Consider the following 18,496-nt stretch of genomic DNA (forward strand, 5'->3'; position numbering starts at 1 on the left):
AGCCTGAGAATCAGGGTGAGGGATTGAGAGGTCCTAAGTGTAAGAATGTGCTGGACAGTTACACAGCCATTGACTATCCTATAGTGTATAGCAATACAAAGAAGCTTGGGGAGGGAACTATAAAATTATTTTCCAAATACAATTTTTTTCATCTGTATCATATTTGTCTGGAGTGCTTCTGAAGAAACACAATTTACAGATGGCATGCTAGTCTGAAATAAGAAGAGCTCTCTGTTTAGCTCTGTTTCTCTTGAGCTAAGGAAAATTCATTTGTGAGGATTAAAAAGACTAAATCTTCTCAAAGCTAACCAGGGTGTGCCTGACTAACTCTGGGGCTCCCCTCAGCAAGGGACTTCCACCCTCAGAGGTTTTTCTCAGCTCTTCTCTTCAGTCAGTCTCTAAAGTGCTCTGTTTTGGCACTGAGGCCTGCAAAAATAGATTTGCATTTCACAGCTGAATAACCAGATGAACCTAAGAAGCAATGAACAGCAACCAACAGTTTTTCCAAAATCGGTATTTTGAGATGCAAATCGATTTCAGTTTGGAACGCTTTCAAGCACCAGCGAATGAGAGGCAAAGGAAAAAGGAATTTTATAAACTTAGTTTCCACTCTGGTGTTGACCACAGTTACATACTAATGCAGAGCTTTCTCACATGCCCTGGGAGGGTAAGAATTTGAGCTAGTGGCACGTATGTTTGTTTGACAGGTTTCAGACAATAGCCGTAGATCTCCAAAAGGCTTCTTTGGGCTTTGTCATTGGCCCCTCAGATGATGTACTTTGCACATTAAGGTGTCTAAAATTTCTGTCTGTGTGCTTTTACTTTAATTTTATCTTTTAAAATTTTTATCTTTTGCATTTTAGATGTCATGTTTGGTGTTTGGATATAAAGGGCCCTCAGACCACTGTGGGGTGTAGGAGGTGCAAACTTTTAAGAAGGAAAATCGAATGTGGGTTGAGAACCGTGTGACAATGCTTTTACTTGCTGACACAGTGATGGATTAATTTACAGAAAAATGCCTTAAAGTTAAAAATATTGTGTGTACGGCATTTCTCTTTGATACCCAACAATGTAGGCTTTTGAATGTAGATTTCTGGAGTAATAAAAGGCTTGAATAGTTTGTATCAATCAAAGTCTAAGTGCATCAGCATTTTTGATATGATTCTAATACAACCCTCAGTTGTGTGATTTTTTTTTTTTTTTTAGTAATTACTAACTGTCATTCTGGCTGTGTTAAAGGTTTTTCTCAGTCCCTTCACTAATGTTTCCCAGCTGCCATTCAACACACTCCTAGTACTCTCTCTACCTTTCTTCTCTCTGGTTGAATTTTAGGCTTATCAGCATTCAAGTTAGTTTCAAATCTGCTTCTAGCATTGATGATCTGATAGTAACTTGTAATGTTAGTGGTGATATAAATCCGTGAATATCAAATATTGGGAAATGACAAGTTTTATTTTTAAGAAAACTAGGCTGGCCAGGTACCGTGGTGCACCTCTGTAATCCTAGCACAAGAGGAGCCAGAGGCAGGTGCATCTCTGTGAGTTCAAGGCCAGCGTATTCTCTAAAGTGAATCCAGGACAGCCAAGGCTACACAGAGACCCTGTCTTGAAAAACAAAACAAAACAAAAAAAGAAACTTAAAGAAAATGAGGCTGAATATTTTGGAATATTCAGGAATTCATAGACTGTTGGAGTAATTCCACTTTCTTTATATCAGAAAGAAGGGAATGGGAGAAGGAGGTATAGGAAAGCTAAGTGGAAGCCATGGGTGATGCATTATGGATGTGACTTCAGTGAAAAGAGTCTGTAACTTCTCTCTGGGCCAAATGATCGACATACTTATCTAGAGACTCTTTAAAATAAAAATAAATAGACTTTTTCAGTGATTGCATATGTGAAATAATACCTTTGATTAATTAAAATACACTGTGTACTTAAACAGAAAATTTTTAATTGAAAATAGATTCTTCTCTCATATAATACATCTCTACCACAGCTTCCCCTCTTCCGCTCCCCCATCTCCTGTCTTCCCCGGGTGCACTCCCCTTCCTATTCCCTTCAGAAAAGAGCAGGCCTCCAGGAGACAACAACGAAACATCACAAAGCAAGATACAAGACAAGGCAAAAGTCCTTCTATTGAAGCTGGACAAGGCAACCCAATGGGAGGAAAGTGGTCCCAAGAACAGGCGAAAGAGTCAGAGACCCACTGCTAGGAGTCTCATAAAGCCACCAAGCTATCAGCCATCACATATGCAGACCTAGTGCAGACCTGTACAGACTTCATACTTTCGTCCTCTGTCTCTGTGAACCCAATATGAACCCTGCTTAGTTGATTCTGAAGGCCATGTTTGCCTGGTGTCCTCCATTCCCCATGAATCCTACAATCTTTCCTCTTGAGGGAGGTTCTCTGAGCTCCAAGGAAAGAAACCCAATGAAGACTCTTTCTCCACATAATGTCTGACTGTGGGTCTCTGTACCCATTCCCATCTGCTGCCAGGGGAAGCCTCTCTGATGACAGCCGGACAAGGCACCAATCTATGAGTATAGCAGAATATCATTAGAGACCATTTTGTTGGTATTTTTTGCCTGTTTTATTTGGTTCTACCCTAGGTCTCTGGGCTGCCCAGTCTCTGATTCCTGGCCATGTAGGCAGTGTAAGGTATGGGTTCCCTCTCATAGAGTGGGCCTCAAGTCAAACCAGACATTGGTTGGCTACTCCACAAGTTCTGTGCCACCATTGCCCCCACAGTCAGGATACATGTAAGTCAATGGTTTTATAGTTGGGTTGGTGTCCAGGTTTCTCTCTCAGTAGCCTGCAGAGTACCTTCCTGCACCAAAGAGACTAGAACATTGGGGCGAAGGGCCCATGATGGTACCAGCTCAACCTCTCTGTGTTCAATGAACTATGTGGATGCTGTCCTTGGCAATGGGACCCTATCTGTCAAGTTTTTGGAGAGGGACTCTCTGTCCTAGCATCCGCCTGGCTTGTTTAGGAATCTCCATGAGACACACACACCCCTCAGCCAATAACTCAACCAAATGCAACCCAGTGCCAGCACTGGAAGCCTTGCCTGGCTAGAAAAGATAGCCAGTTCAGACTCTATATCCTCCATCATTTGGAGTCCTCACTAAGGTCTCCCTCATAGATTCCAGGAAATAGCCATTGTCTGTTGCACTAGGCTTCCACATCGCCTCCACGCCAATGTTCACAAGTCCCAGATCTCTCTCCCTGCACTCTCTCCCTCCATTCCTCCCCGCCTACAAGCTGATTTCTCCTGCTTCTGCTCACCCAGCCCAGTCCACCTGCAAAAATCCATTCTATTTCCCTTTCCCAGGGAGATGCGTGTGTCCATGTGTTTACCCTAGAGGCCTCCATTTTAAAGTCAATGGGCCTGTAAATTGCAGCTTGGTTATCATTTAATTAACAGCTAATATCCACTCACAAGTGAGTACATACCATATTTGTCTTTCTGAGTCTGGGTTACCTCATTCAGGATGATTTTTCTGGTCCCATACATTTGCCTGCAAATTTCATGATGTCATGAAATTTTTAACAGCTGATTAATATTCCACGTGTAAATGTATCACTTTAAAAAAAATCAAGTACTCTATTGAGGGATATCCAGATTGTTTATAGATTCTGGCTATTACAAATAAAGCTACAGTGAACATAGTTAAGCAAGTATACTTGTGATATGGTGGAGCATCTTTTGGGTATATGCGCAAGAGTCATGTCGCTGGGTCTTGAAGTAAATTGATCCCCAGTTTTCTGAAGAACTGCCATGTGGCTGTACAAGTGTGCACTCTCACCAGCAATGGACGAGTGTTCCCCTTGCTCCAGATCTCACCAGCATGAGCTTTCAATTGTGTTATAAATCTTAGCCATTCCAACAGGTGTAAGATGGAATCTCAAAGTAGTTTTGATTTGCATTTCTCTGATGGCTAAGGATGTTGATCATTTCCTTAAGTGTTTCTCAGCCATTTAAAATTTTTCTGTCCCGAATTCTGTTTAGATCTGTACCCCATTTTTAAATTGGATTATTTGGTTTTTAGATCTATCCTAATATATTTTGGATTTTAGACCTCTATCGGATATGGACTTGGTAAAAGTATTTTCCCATTCTGTAGGCTGCTGCTTTGTCTGATTCATGGTGTTCTTTGTCTTATAAAAGATCTCAGTTTCATGATGTCCCAGTAATGAATTTTTGATTGATTAAGATAAACTATAGACATGTACAGAAAATTTAATAATAAATGAAAATTAAATACTTGAAAAATCCTCATCACATCTTGATATCCAATAGGATGAATTCAGCAGTGCATTTCCTATTATATATATATACATATATATATGTATATATATATAATACATACTTATCTGTTGCATATATGTGTATATTTATATGGTGTATATATTTATAGTGTATTTGTATGTATAGGAATACAACAAAATAAAACAATAAATATATCAAGGTAGTTGCTTTGTAGGTGTTTTTAGTAATTTCCTAAATTTTTCTGGAAGAAGCATGTGTGTGGCTATCTGAAAATGAAACATTTTGACATCTTATGTTCAGGAAAACAACCGTTCTTTTTTTTTTTTTTTTGTCTTTTAGTAAATTTAAAGTGTGCACTTAAGAGAAAAAAAGTCTGTGGTTTATTGTATCCATATAAAGTGAGGCATACTCCATGAGTTTGTTCTTTAGCTATCTCAGTTCACTTAAACAGCAGTATCATGCCACCTGCAGGAAATGCAATGCCTCTTCTGCCCTGCCCCCCTAAAACACTGCTCTAAGGCTGGATGGCTCTGATGTGCCACTTTAATTTTGCTCCAGATTCTCACTGTTTACTTTTTAAAATAGACTTGGTTTACCAAAAGACTGCAATCTACATTTTCGTTTAATAACTGACTCGTCGGTAAATATTGTGTCTCATCAGCAAGAATCCTATGAGGTAATTCACCGAGTCCTGTGCTAGCAAAGGCAGCATAGATTACACTTGCCGTTTTGTGCATGTTGAGCAGGTTGACTGTGTTTGTCTTTTATGAACGTTTATGCCATTAGCGGCCACAGTTAGTTGTTAGTTACCCCCTTACAGACTGCACTTGCTAGTTGTGTGTTTCTGGTACACTTCCCTGCATACCAGCAGCCCCCTTTGTCCACATTCACTGCCAGCTGCCACTAATTTTTCATTGCACTTGCTGCCACTTAGCTATCTGCCTGAGAAGAAGAAGGTGAAGGCCCGGAGACTAATCTTTTGTCTTACTTCCGGCAGGATTTCCTTCAGCTCCTATAAATCCCTAGCACACAATAGGCATTTAATAAACACTTGTTAAGTTCGCAACCTTTCCAGAAAGCATTGTTCTATGATGTTTAGTCCTAGAAAATAGAATGACTCATTTTAATAAATCAAAGCAAATATGAATATTACTTCAAATTGTTTGCAATAATAACAAATAATAAGCAAAATTTATTGGAAATTCACGTTTGTGTTTGTCTACAAAAAAAGTACTGTGTTCCTGAGCAGGAAAGAGCTAGAAAGGGGAGAGAAGAAAAACTGTAAATATTTATTTGGTGGCATGTGCACGGTTCTGATAGTAAAGACAGAGAAGTCTTAGTCATTTGCATGACAAAAACTTAGGCTCACAGACACTAAGCATCTGTCAAAGATTTCACAGCTGCTTAAATTTTGATCAAGACTTCTAGAAACTTCCAATGTTCTTTTGCTTAAACTGCATTGTCTAGGACCAGAATTTGAGGACTTTGGGAAACAAAATAAGAATCTGAACAAACTGAGTTTGTTTGGCCAAGGAAAACCACCTCCATCATTTAGCTTCTCCTTCCCTTCAGAGAAGTACATTCGGCCACTCTAACTGACCCTTTCCCCATTCGTTTCTATGGATAACTATTCTACTTTTTATTGTTTTATTTTTATTTTCTGAGTTTTTGAGACAAGGCTTCTCTGTGTAACTTTGGCTGTCCAATTCACAGAGATCCACCTGCCTCTGCCTCCAAAGTGCTGGGTTAAAGGCCAGTATTGCCTACCTTAATTATCCTACTTTTATAAGAATATTGTTTGGCCTTTTGTTTTGGAATGCTTTCTGACTTTAAAAAAAAAATTTATTGGTTCTTTGTGAATTTCACATCATGCACCCAAGTCCCACTCATCTCTTCTTCCCCTCGTAACCTGTTTTTCACCCTTGAAAACTCCACCACAGAGAAAGCCCCAGTGTGTCACACGCCATTCTCTTTTGTCCATACTTCTTTAAGTGCAAACGTTCATTGCAACGACCCTTTGGTCTGGTACAAGGCCTTTGGCTTCTGCTACTCTATCAATATTGGGACCTCGCTGGGACTCCTGTCCAATACCCTCTTGTTGCCCTATGTCATGGAGATCCTGTAGTTTCAGATCTGTAGGACCGATCCCTTCAGGCACTCCAGCAGTTCAATGATGAGGTAGAGGTTGGGGTGGGCCAACTCAAAGCCTTGATCTGGGCCTGAGAGGTATCTGAGCTGGTCAGCCCACCAGCTCTCATGCCCTCCCTCGGGGCAGTTCACCAGAATCCCCCAGACATCAGGGCTGTCTCTACCCTGCTGCCTCAAGTGTTGCAGGCTCAAGGCCAGTTATCCCACTCCCATAAACCCAGGGCCAGCTCTACCATCTGCTGTACATGGTGAGGGACAAGGGAGGACAGGAGGGTGTTTCTTCCTTGTCCTGCAACCTCCACATCTAGGGCCAGGTGCAAGGCTCCATCTCCCGAGTGCTGCAGCAGGTTGGGGGTAGGGATAGCTTTCCTGATGTGATGACCCCAGGGACAGTTCTCTGGACTGCCATAGGTGGCAAGAAGAGAGGATGGGGAAGGTATCTTTGTCCATGCTGCCACACAGCAGACAAGAGGCAGGGCCAGCTCTGGCATGCTTACGCCAGTACTCCCACCATCAGGGTCAGTTCTACTGTTCTGCCCAGGTAAGGTGCAGTGCCTGCTCTCCAGGGTGCTGTAACTGGAGAAGGGCAGGGCCAGATCTCCTGCTCTTATAACCCCAGGGCTAGGTACCCAACCTGCTGCAGGTGGTGAAGGGGAGGGGGAAGGGAGTATCTCTGTCTGCTTTCTGGCTCTTGATAAGATTTTTTTTTCCCAACAGCTATCTGTCTTTCCCATTGTATTTGCATATAATCAGCCTAACACAACAATCCCTGGTTTTGAAATTCTTTATTACAGTCCTTGCATACTTCCCATGCTTTTGCATGCCTCTAGCTCCAGAAATTCAATGACTTTTCTTTTTTTTTTTTTTTCTTTTTCCATGATAGGTGAACGAAAACATTCGAGCTGCACAGGCAGTGGGAGTAAACCAATCTGCCAATCGTGCACAGAAGGGAAGGATTACATGGACAAAAAGCATTACTCTGATAAATGCAGAAGATGTGCGCTCTGTGATGGAGGGCATGGTATGTAACTAAGAAAGCAATGTATAAAGGCCCATCCTGGTCCTTCATGTAGAACCACGCATGATACAATTTGAGATTGGGACCTACTATGGTACCATGCTGGAATACAGGAAGAAGCAGAATGAGGTTAGCTGGGCACTGTGGAGCCACAGCATAAGATAGCAATCACTTTTAATCACTTCTCAGCCATTTTCCAAATAGAAGCAAAGGACTGAATAACTGGATGAGAGTAAGTGCACCAGCTGCAATCCAAGCCACTCCTAGAGGCTATTTTTTTCCAACCTCTTTTAAAACTTGTCTTGAGGTTCCTGTTCACAGCTGTACAAAGAAACCCAAGATATGGAAAAGTAGTCCTGTAGGGATCTGGTCTGTCATTATCATTCTACTTGGGGACCTGAAGTTTTGTAGCTATTTCAATCTATTCTCAAGTACAGGATGAACAACACAACAAAAAGATGAACAGAATAGCCATCAGGAAAACTCTGGGCAACAAGTTCTAAAAGTTTTTTTGTTTTGTTTTGTTTTTTATCATAAGGTTTAATATGAAGAAAACTCTGGACATCAAGTTTTAAAGTTTTTTATTTATTTATTTATTTTGGCATAAAGCTTTTAAATCAGACTGTAAGGAAGTGATGTGGAACCCTGGATATACATTAAAGTTGTACAAGAAGCTGTTGAAATACTAATACTTAGGTCTCAACTCACAATTAAACCAGAATCTCCAAGTGGAGTCTGAAAATTTGTCTGAATAAGTCTAGTTTGGGCTATCATGCAGCATTCCAACATGCTAAGATGATGATGATGATGATGATGATGATGATGATGATGATGATGATGATTGAGAGGACCAAACCTACTACGTTTTGAATTGGACCTCCATGTTAAGCCTTAGGTTTTGGTTTCCCAGAAAGGCTTCTCAGAGACCACAGAAGACGAGCAACCAATCAATGGCTGCCCAATATTTAGCCAGAAACTAAGTCAGACAGACAAACAAAGAGAAGTCCCTATGAGGTAATCCTGTCTCTCTCTCTCTCAAAAGTGAGAGCCAGTCCCAATTAGAGTCACATAGGCTCCATGGGCATCAGCCAATTTTAATTGAAGTCACGTAGCTGCAGTAGAAATTCTCCTAAAGCTTTTAAAAGATCCTGAGAGATCACTTCAGGGTCAACATTTTGTATGACTGGTTGACCCCTGCATGCTGGTTGTTTCTGCAGAATAAGCTCTCTTTGCTTTTACATACTGTTTGAGTCTGAGGTCTTCCTTCAGCAGTTCTCCACCCTTACAATTATCATGACAATTTCTAAGACATTGATGCTTTCCAGGCCATGTATTTATGGTGCAAAGCTCTCAAAGAAGTGGATTTGCCATTTAAGCAATGGTGAAGATTGCCTGCCTTTCTGGATTTTCTATCCCCTAACAGCTCTACTAAATGGTTGCTGGCCCTTTTAAGCTGTTACTGCCTTTTTTGTTAGTGAGCATTGTTATTAAAAGTGTGATAGTGTAACAGTTGATAATATGCAATATATCTAAAAAGAAATACATAAATCTATGTAGCCCCTGGTCATTATTTTCATAGCTTGTTTTTAACTAACTGCAACAATTAAAACTTTATAAACTGGCTTTCTAGGTTTAGAAGTGGAAGCAAACTGCACCCCAACCCAGAATACCAAGTGCAGATGCAAAGAAGGCTTCTATTGTGATACTTCTGTCTGTGAACACTGTGAAGTCTGCGTCTCGTAAGTTTTAGTATTCAGTGCGTAAAACACTAGCTATCATATACAGGAGGTCCTGCTTTCCTAGAGAAGAGTCATACTTAATGAGAGCTAGGAACTGAGTTCTCTTCTTGTCTCTCCTTCATTCGCTCAGTTACCACCAGTCAGCCCCGAATGTCACTGAGCACTTTCCAGTCTCTGAATATTCGCAAAACCCTCCTGTTCAAGTTGACACTGCTGGCTGCTTTTGTTTGTAATGAGGGACACACACGTGACTGTCGTCAAGGTTTTGGTTCTAGAGGCAGAGACAGCCAGAAACAAAAACAAAACGAAACAGAAAAAAACACACAGACAAACAAACAAACAAATGCTTATTGCATGTCAATACTTTTTTGGTGTATGGCAACCATAAGACATTTGTGCTCAGCGTGGTACAAGTTATGCAGGAAGACCTTTTGACTCAGTATGAAAGATGGGAGTCTTGATGAGGCAGTAAACCGCATTATCAGGTATGAGTGAGTGGAAAGTATGCGCAGGCAAAGAACAACGGCTTTGAAGAGTCATAAGAAGCTCCCATATCTCCTGGAGGATGAAGAGCCTGGAGGGGAATTGGATAACCACCTTGCCTTGATGCTAAAGGGCTTGCTTGTGACTCAGATCTACAAAACCTGGTTGTACAGCTCGCTCATCTGCTGATTAATTGGGCTAGTTTGAGCCGACTACTTGCGCTATCTGAATTTCAGTTTTCTTATGAAATTCGAAGAATATTTAATTAGCTTCACACACCTGGAGATCACACTAGTTTCCAAACACAACTTTTGCAAAAGGGGGGGAGGTAAACACTTCAGTGGTAGAACACTTGCCCAGCATGCTCAAGCTCTTGGGATCAATTCCCAGCACTGAAAGAAAAGTAGCTTGTGTTTTGTAAGAGGCTGGTTTTGTAGAGAATGTTTAGGACTGCTATTTCCTTGCCATTCCTTAAAACTGTAAGTCATTTTTGGAACCTTCTGAGCATTCATCAAATAGGTCTAAAAAGCAGAGACATGGTACTTCACATCTTACTTATTAAGAAAATCATTTGTCTGGCTCCCCTTGCTCCCCTCTGTTAGCCCCAAGTGTCTGGGAGTGATAAGAGGATTGTAGGGAAGTAGCTAACTCGGCCACAGAATAACACAATAATAGCTCTGTATACTTTATTCTCAAGATTTAGTTTCCCTCTCACTGGCACTCTTAGAGGTAGATAGTGTAATTATCTCCATGCTGTCACAGCTCCTGGAGGTTAGCTGCTCGCTCACACTCAACCTGCTTAGGCTTCAGGAAGAGGCTGGCTGTGAACTGTCAGAGTCTGGCTAGCTGAAGAAAATCCCACAAGTGCCTCTTGACTATCCTGGTCACTCCCTGCTGGGACCCTGGCCAACATCCTAGGCAGTGTCTACCTTCAGGCTATTTTAATGATTTATAAGATTTTTTTTTCCCTGAAATTGTTCTTGGTAGGTTATTTTAAGAATAGTTTATTTTGAGCTCTTGTATCCTAAGAATTCAATGTAGTAGAGTTTATTTTTGTTTATCCCTTTCTTTTGTATATCAGTTTATTGCTTTTAAAACTCTTGATATCATTAAGATTTTTGTTTTTTATTTTTTAAATATGGGGATGCAGGTATATGCACGTGACTACAGTGCTGGGGAAGCCAGAAGACACTGTTAGATGCCCTGGAGCCAGAGTTACAGGTGGCTGTGAGCTGCTTGGCGTGGATTCTGGGACCTGAACTCTGGTTTTTTCCAGGACTCTTAGCCCTGGAGCCATTTCTCTAGCCCCTGTATCTTCAAGCAGATTTAACCGTTTCAACCAAACACCCAATCACAGTCTTTAGGTTGGACCAACTTTGGGCGGTCATCTAGAAATATCCGAGAGGAAACAATGCCAGAGATGAAAGGACAAATAAAACAAACCCTAATTTGTAATGCACTTTGAAAGACAGGAAAGGAGTCTACTCAGCCTCCTAAGTTTCTTCTGCCATTCCCCCTAGGTGTGAACACGGAGTCCTTGAAGAGTGCACACGAACCAGCAATACTAAATGCAAGGGGAAAGGTGACCATTCGTTTTTATAACCACATTCCTTTCTCGCCTCCATTGCCATGTGTCAGAATGAAAGCTCATTGGTTTATTACTGGTTGAAAGAACAGAGCTTTGCTTTATCTTAAAAACTGCATAATTTCATATAAAATATCTAATATTCCCAGGCCCCAGCAGTCTCCTATGGTTGCTGTTGTTGATCATCCCTGTTTTGGTAATACCGTTTGGTAAGTCCTAAATTTGTTCAAACTGTGGAGTGGAGTGACATGAGAAGTAGCTGCTGTGCCCATTGGGAAAACACAGAAAGCCGGGCAGAGTGTATACAGCACACGGTGAACCTGACCTCCGTGCCTGCCCACCCGCCACAAACTTTATTTTAATATTTATTTAATTTTCTGTTTATTTATTTTTAAAATTACTCCTTATTTTGTGCCTTGAACTTAAAAATCTATGACCGAATGTTTTGTTCAAAGATTCCTTAATAATGTCAGTAGTTAAGGGAAAGCTGGAAAAGCAAGTCAAAGCCTAGCGATGATGACACACACCAACTTTCAGTGAGTCAGAGTCTTCTAATCTTTCCTTCTTTGTTAGAACAAGTAACTGTCTTGTCAATTCAGTTCTCTCAGTGTGAGGATTTCCTATCAGAATGACATTTGAGTCTGACAGAAATCTCTTTGATCCTTCAGTGTTATATAAAAAGTACTGGAGAAGAAGCCATGATGACCCTGAATCTGAAACCTCAAAACCTGTGAGTATCCAAATGTGCATCATCTTTCTTGAAAACAAAACAAGACAAGACAAAAAAAAAAAAAAAAAAACAAGCCAAAACACCATTAGCACTTTCTTTAATACAGGTATGTGTTTGTCCAAGCGTGGGTTACAACAACAATAAATTAATACACTGCCCACAGCTAATTTAGTAGTTAGTTTTTGCGGGCTGCTATACAAAAGTGTCTACCTTCTATGGTCATTTGGGTCTAGATGGAGCTGGATCTGACCTGTCCACTTCTTCCTCAAATAGAAGAGCATCCGCACTGTCTACTGAGCAGCACAAGAAAGCATGATATTGGAAAGGAACATGGAACTTGCTGTTAAAGACTCTTTTACCAGAGTTTAACCAGGGAACAAGTTGTTTTCTGACCCCTACCGACCTAGAAGAGCACTCAAAACCAGCAGTAGATTTAATCAACCTGTATTTACATGTTGCCTTCATCATTTACAGTGGCTAGTTGCCAAGGTTTGCAGTCAGCCTACGGCCTGCATCCAGGGAATGCCTGCCGCGAGACTGTGTTATCACAGCACGCATGCACGCGTGCATTATTTTGGGCAAGGGACACGATTCAGGAGCACGGGCTATGATTAAAGCTGTGCATCAAAGTTACCTTGTAAAAATCTGCTTACGTGGTATAGCTGGATTGGTTGTAGTGTTTTCTCAAAGGTGGATTAAATGTAAGGAAACAGATTGAATCGGTAGTTTTAAATAGTCTCAAAGCATATTATCATCTGGTTGAAAATGTTGAATTTTGGAAGGGAGGCTTACAAAAGGTATTTGTAGAATAAAATAAATCTTTGGTAGTTTTCTACAAATGCTATAAGGAGCAATGGAGGAACATGGAGGCCTGCCATCATGAGCTGGGGAAAAAATATACAAAGTGCAGCATTTCCTCTTGCCGTTTTCACAGAAAGGCCATTGGCCAAAGCCAATGGGATTCAGATTACAAATCCTAATAATAGACTTTGCCCTTAAAGTCTACTTAACACCCATAGTATGGCTCTCTCCATCTGGCCATGGAGTTAATGTAGTTAATCTAACAGAGGAGGCTGGAACCTTCCAGAATTAAAATTGAATGGCTGAAAGACTCATCTTTACTGCAAAGTTTAGCTTCCTAAATATGTATACCTAACAGGCAACTGTATAATATTTTCTGCTGGATTTAGAAAGAATGAAATGACATTTAATATGTATGTGTCTCTCTGCTTCTTTTTTATTCTTCCCAGGAAAATGTGCCAATGAATTTCGGAGGTAAGTCCTTCTATTATTTTATTTCACAGATGTTGGTATAATGTTCTTTTGGAATGTATACAATTTATCCTTGTTCATTCAAATGCTGATTTCTCTACCCCACTATCTGGTTTCAATCCGGACATTGCATTGTGATGCTTCGAATAAGCAACCCCTGTCTCAAGTTTGTGTAAACATGCCCCCATTTGTTCTCTATATTGTCAATTAAACAACCAGCCCCAATGCTGTGCAATGGAGAGAACAGGGTAGGACATCGAAGCAGGAGGGAAGATCAGAGGTCGGGAGGACAAGATTTGGAACCATGAGGGGAGAGCAGAGAATCAGCAGGACAGGTCTTGGGACCACTTGGAGAGATAGACCGGACCTGAGATATGACTGAAAGCAAGTATAATGGGTGAAATCTGAATAGTAAGAAACGATGTGGGCTTGGATAGAATGACTATTGCCCAGCATTGTGCTCTAAGTTAGTTAAATAAATCCCAGTCTCTGTGTGGTGATTTGGGTATACAGCTGGTTGCACTTTAGACTTTCCTGTTATTTGAACTGTCAGTTCTAGCAAAAGTTTAAATTTATAACAGTCCTAATTTAAAATGAATCAGGTAGTGATGAGACAGTAAAGTATAAGAGGTGTAAGAACAGATTTCTTCATTATCAGTTAGCTATATCACAGGACTCCTTGTAAACTGATGTCCAAGTCAAATGGAACCCTAAACCCTAAACATGTTCTCACTGCTGCAAAACATGCCCAATTTCCTTTGGTCTTGTCCTTTGACCTGTGACTCAGAGATAGGCTGAACTGACCTTTTAAGTTTGTGGGTCTGACCATCAAATCTTTAGCAGGCATTAGAGATGATATTTTTTAAAGCTTCTGATTTCATAAATGAGGTAAGAAGACAAATATGTCACATATCATGTTTAGCTCAGAGAGGAAGCTAGAGAAGCTTGGATGTACAGCTCAAGCTTTCTTTGTTTGAACCTACAGGACTCCCCTGTACTATGAAATTTAAGGTGAGAAGGGAACAAGGCTTCAGTAATGGGAATCCCACTTAGAAAGATATTTCTAGAGACTGTTTTCTGTTTTTCAGATGATAACTTGAGTAAATACCTCCCAATTATTGCTGAACAAATGACTATAAATCAAGTTAAAACATTTGCTCGGGTGAATAAGATCCCTGAGACGAAGATAGACGAGATCAAGAATGACCATATCGGAGACACAGCTGAGCAGAAAATCCAGCTGCTTCAGTGCTGGTATCAGTCTCATGGGAAGAAGGATGCATATCACGCCTTCGTTAAAGGTCTCAAAAAAGCCCACTGTTGCACTGTGGCTGAAAGATTTCAGGCCATCGTCCGGCAGGACAGTGAGCATTCAGTTTAGGACATAAGAGAGAAAAATGACAGACCACGTCTTGAGTGAAAACTACCTCAGTTCCAGCTATGAAGAGGGAGAAGAAAGAGCATTGAGAGCCTCAATGACGGACACAAAATGAAAACCTACTTGACTGCCATTGGCAACTCTGGGTCTGTTCTCTTTGCCTGCAAATGAAGGCTAGTACCCAAAAAGGGTAAAATGACTAGCAGGTTCCAGGATCTGGTTTTGTTATTTTTACATTCAAACCTCATGACAGCTGTATTAAATGTGAATTGGAATCTGCAGTGTTTGAGTTTATACTCACGTACTGTGAACTGAGGAGACTGATGAATGAAGACAAATGCTTGCAGCTACCTAAAGATCTTCCGCTGATGGACAGTTATTTTCCTCTGTATATGGGAATGTATACCAGAGAAAATCGTTTACTTAAATTAAATTATCATTTTTGCATTTCTAGCTCTCTGTTGTCTCACTTGTTACTTTATTTTTCTTTACTCTAGTGACGGCTTAAATGTTACCTGTTGAAAGAATCGTTAAAGGTTGCTTTGACCTTTCAGGAGGAAATTCCTTTGTAAAGCCTTGTAAATGGTTCATTCCAACATTTGTTGGATGTTACTGCCAAAAATACCCTCAAACAGTATACAGTTATTTGTCAAACAGGATTGTACAGGAGGCACTGAAATGTTAGTAAGGGGTTGTTGTTGTTGTTGTTTTGGTAAGTGAGCTAAAAGGAGGAAATCCAAATATTCTACTATTTACTTGTTAACCACCAGGTCTCTTCTTTCTTTCTTTTTCTCTGTCTCCCCAAGAAGCCTTTAAAATGTATTTCCTATGTTTAAGAATATCATTTGAACTCAGTCATTGCAGAAAGCAACAGCTATTGCAATTAAATTTAGCAGAAGCTACTTAACAGAGACACATGAAGTAAGCCCAATAGAAATAGTATGTAGAGGAAGTGTGACTGGCTCACAGGTTACCACAGCAAACAATCAAAGGAGGCTTTGAGCATCTGGTCTGTGCAGAAGGTGCCCTTCTCCCCATCTTAAATCAGCATTTGAAAAAGCAATCCTCTTTTCCTATCATTCCTATGGTAACATTTCCTGTTTTGAAAATTGTTTAGTTACAGCCAGGATTGGTGGTGCACACCTGTAATCCCCATTCAGGGAGGTGGAGGCAGGCAGATGGCTATGTGGTTGAGGCCAGCCTGGCCTACAAAGAGAGTCCAGGACATCCAAGGCTACACAGAGAAACCCTGTCTCAAAACCCAAACAAACAAACAAACAAAAAAAAAAAAAGAAGAAGAAAGAAAGAGAGAAAGAAAAGAAAAAACTTAATTAATTAGAGTAGTATGTTTTATTTAACCAAATATTTCCAAGTATTGGCATTTTAGTGCATAATCAGTCTGAGAGCTGGAAGACCAGCTTTGTAGAGCAAGGCCGTATTCAGTCCCCAACAACACAAACAAAGCAACCCTCCCTATCAAAATAAATCACTATCAGTAATATGGCTTATATTTCCCCACAAAGCTTTAAAACTCTATCTTGTGTTTTGTTTAAGCACACTTTAAGCACATCTAATTTTGGGTTATTCACATTTCATAGATCCAGTGGCCGCATAAGGATGATGGTGACAGCAGAAGATAATTTTCATCTTGATCTTTGTTGTAAAGGCCTCCCAAATGACTGTCACTCTACAGTCAGATGGCTGTATGACTAACGCTGGACTTTCTGGGAGTGTCACACGAGATAGCTTTCCTCTGTCGGGTTACAAGTCCAGCATCTCCCATCCATGAGCTAGTTAGCTTTGGGAAATCATTTGCTTACATTCATCAGCAGCTGTTCTTTCACTTGAACTTGTTCTTTGGTTGGCTCTTGGAGCCCTTTTGTCAGACTCCAGTGAACCTCTGAGTAGATGACAGCCTTCTTCCCCTAGGACTCTGTTCTACCAAGTCTGATTGTGCCAGCCTCCTGAATGCCATCTATGTGCTTTAGCTTGGCACATGTCTGCTTTCTTTGAGGAATCTGACCACTGAGGTCTCAAAAATGCCTTTAGGAAGGAAAATTGAGTGGTGTGGGTGTTTGCCCCACTGCACTCTGAGGGATGAGAGTCTAGACTGTCCTGTCCAGCTTTCCAGTTGGGAACAGCAGAAAGGCAAACCCAGTACAGTTCAGCAATGAGTCTCCAGCTTTTCAAGGTGAAACTGAGTGTGGGAACATCCTGTGGCTACTTTGATGAGTTTGAACTTGGACCAAGAACTCCAAGTCCCTTTGAAAAGTCTTTGCAGTAGAGGATGTGAGTCTTTTCTCTTTGGCTTCACCCAGAGGCCCCAAGAGTGATTGCTTCCACATCAGTAATCACAGTTGTGTTCTGGACAGGAAGTGACTTCTTGGTCCAAAGTTACCTTGCTTTAGTGATCTACATCTTGATAGTAGTTGGCATCTTTAGCAGGACTATAATCCTAATGTCTCTTAAGGCCTGCAGGAAAAAAAAAACAAAAACAAAAACGAAAAACCTCTACTAAAGGTCAGATACACTATGAACTTGAATACCATCTTGGCATTCTTCTTTAGCAAGTCCAAAGAGTCCTCTGGTATTTGTTTTGACCAGGCACTATGTAGTTTTGTACAGTGATCTGGATAAGACTGGGTTGTAGTTCAGTAGTAGGTGACTTTTTTAGCAACCCTGAAGCCCTTAGATCAATCACCACTATCAAGATAGATAGATAGATAGATAGATAGATAGATAGATAGATAGGGAAGGAAGAGAAAAAGAAAGTCTATGCAATGCAAGATATTTGTAGCTTCTCCTGAGTACTTTAAAAACCATCAATCCTCTTTTTATTTGTTGCTGATGGCGTGCCCACTACTGGTCTAAGTACTTCTTTCTATATAACCCTTTTCTAGTAGATTTTGAAGCTTTCTCTAGTTGGTTTAACTTAAAAGAGTTTCAATGTGGATTTATCTCCTCCTCCTCTTCCTCTTTCCTTCCCCTCTTGCCTCCACTCCTCTTTCTGCCTCTCCTTTCTTCACCCTTGTCTTTTAATGTCCATCTCTGTGGTCTAGGCTGGCTGAAGTTTGAGTTAATCCTCCTGCCTTAACCTCCTGATTGTTGGGAACTTATTTTTAACTCATTTGATAAGCAGTACAACTTTTAAAAATTTATTTCTTTTAAGTTGTGGGGTTATAATTACTTTATCTCTCCTTCCATTTCCTCTCTCCAACCCCCTCCCATTTCTCCTCTCTTCCAAACTCATGGTCTTTTTGTTCATTAATGTAGTAACATGCATGTATGTACATATACCTTCTTATGTACATAAATACAACCTGCCTATCCTGTGTAACGTTACTTGGATGTATATGTTTTCCGGGCTGACCATCTAGTGCTAGATAACCAATTGGCATGATCTTCCCTGGGGAAGACTAATTCTATCTGTCTCAGAATTCTGTAGTAGCGTGTAGTCCTTTTTGTAGCGTTGAGGCCTCCTGAGCTTTCTTTGATTCACATTAGGATGTCTGTTAAAACCATTCTCATTCAGGTCGTGTTTAAGCAGCTGTGTTGGTGATATTTTATGCATAAAGCTTCTGACATTCATAGGAGACACACTCTCACAGCAGACACTCTGTTCCTCTCTTTTATCTTTTATAAGAAAGGCGGAATTTTGAAATTATCTTCTTTTGCTGCTTTTTTCTTTTTTTATTATTTTTATTTCAGTTTATTTACTTTACATCCCACGGGTGCCCCCTCCCTCCTCTCCTCAAAATCCCCACCTCCCCTCCTTTCCCCTTTTCCTCTCCCTTTCCCCCCAGAAAAGGGGAGCCCTCTCTGTCCCCATATCAACCCTCCCCAGCACATCAAGTCACTCAGCACTGAGTA

At 40.7% G+C, this 18,496-nt stretch overlaps 1 protein-coding gene across 2 annotated transcripts in view; it reads left to right on the forward strand.

Moving 5' to 3' along the window:
* The window catches only part of Fas (Fas cell surface death receptor), a 30,940-nt gene extending 15,861 nt beyond the window's left edge, over nt 1–15,079 (forward strand). Inside the window, exons 3-10 of one of the 2 annotated variants that reach the window (XM_021657972.2) lie at nt 7,305–7,442; nt 9,070–9,178; nt 11,182–11,243; nt 11,396–11,455; nt 11,915–11,976; nt 13,227–13,251; nt 14,234–14,259; nt 14,337–14,491. In XM_021657972.2, coding sequence (XP_021513647.1) covers nt 7,305–7,442; nt 9,070–9,178; nt 11,182–11,243; nt 11,396–11,455; nt 11,915–11,976; nt 13,227–13,251; nt 14,234–14,259; nt 14,337–14,348 — 494 coding nt within the window. In that variant the 3' untranslated portion in view covers nt 14,349–14,491. Of the gene's footprint in view, nt 1–7,304; nt 7,443–9,069; nt 9,179–11,181; nt 11,244–11,395; nt 11,456–11,914; nt 11,977–13,226; nt 13,252–14,233; nt 14,260–14,336 lie in introns of both variants that reach the window. The other variant, XM_021657971.2, reaches the window with a different exon arrangement.
* Nucleotides 15,080–18,496: the final 3,417 nt, after the last annotated feature.

The sequence above is a fragment of the Meriones unguiculatus genome, chromosome 1 (assembly GCF_030254825.1).
Source record: "Meriones unguiculatus strain TT.TT164.6M chromosome 1, Bangor_MerUng_6.1, whole genome shotgun sequence".
NCBI lineage: Eukaryota > Metazoa > Chordata > Mammalia > Rodentia > Muridae > Meriones > Meriones unguiculatus.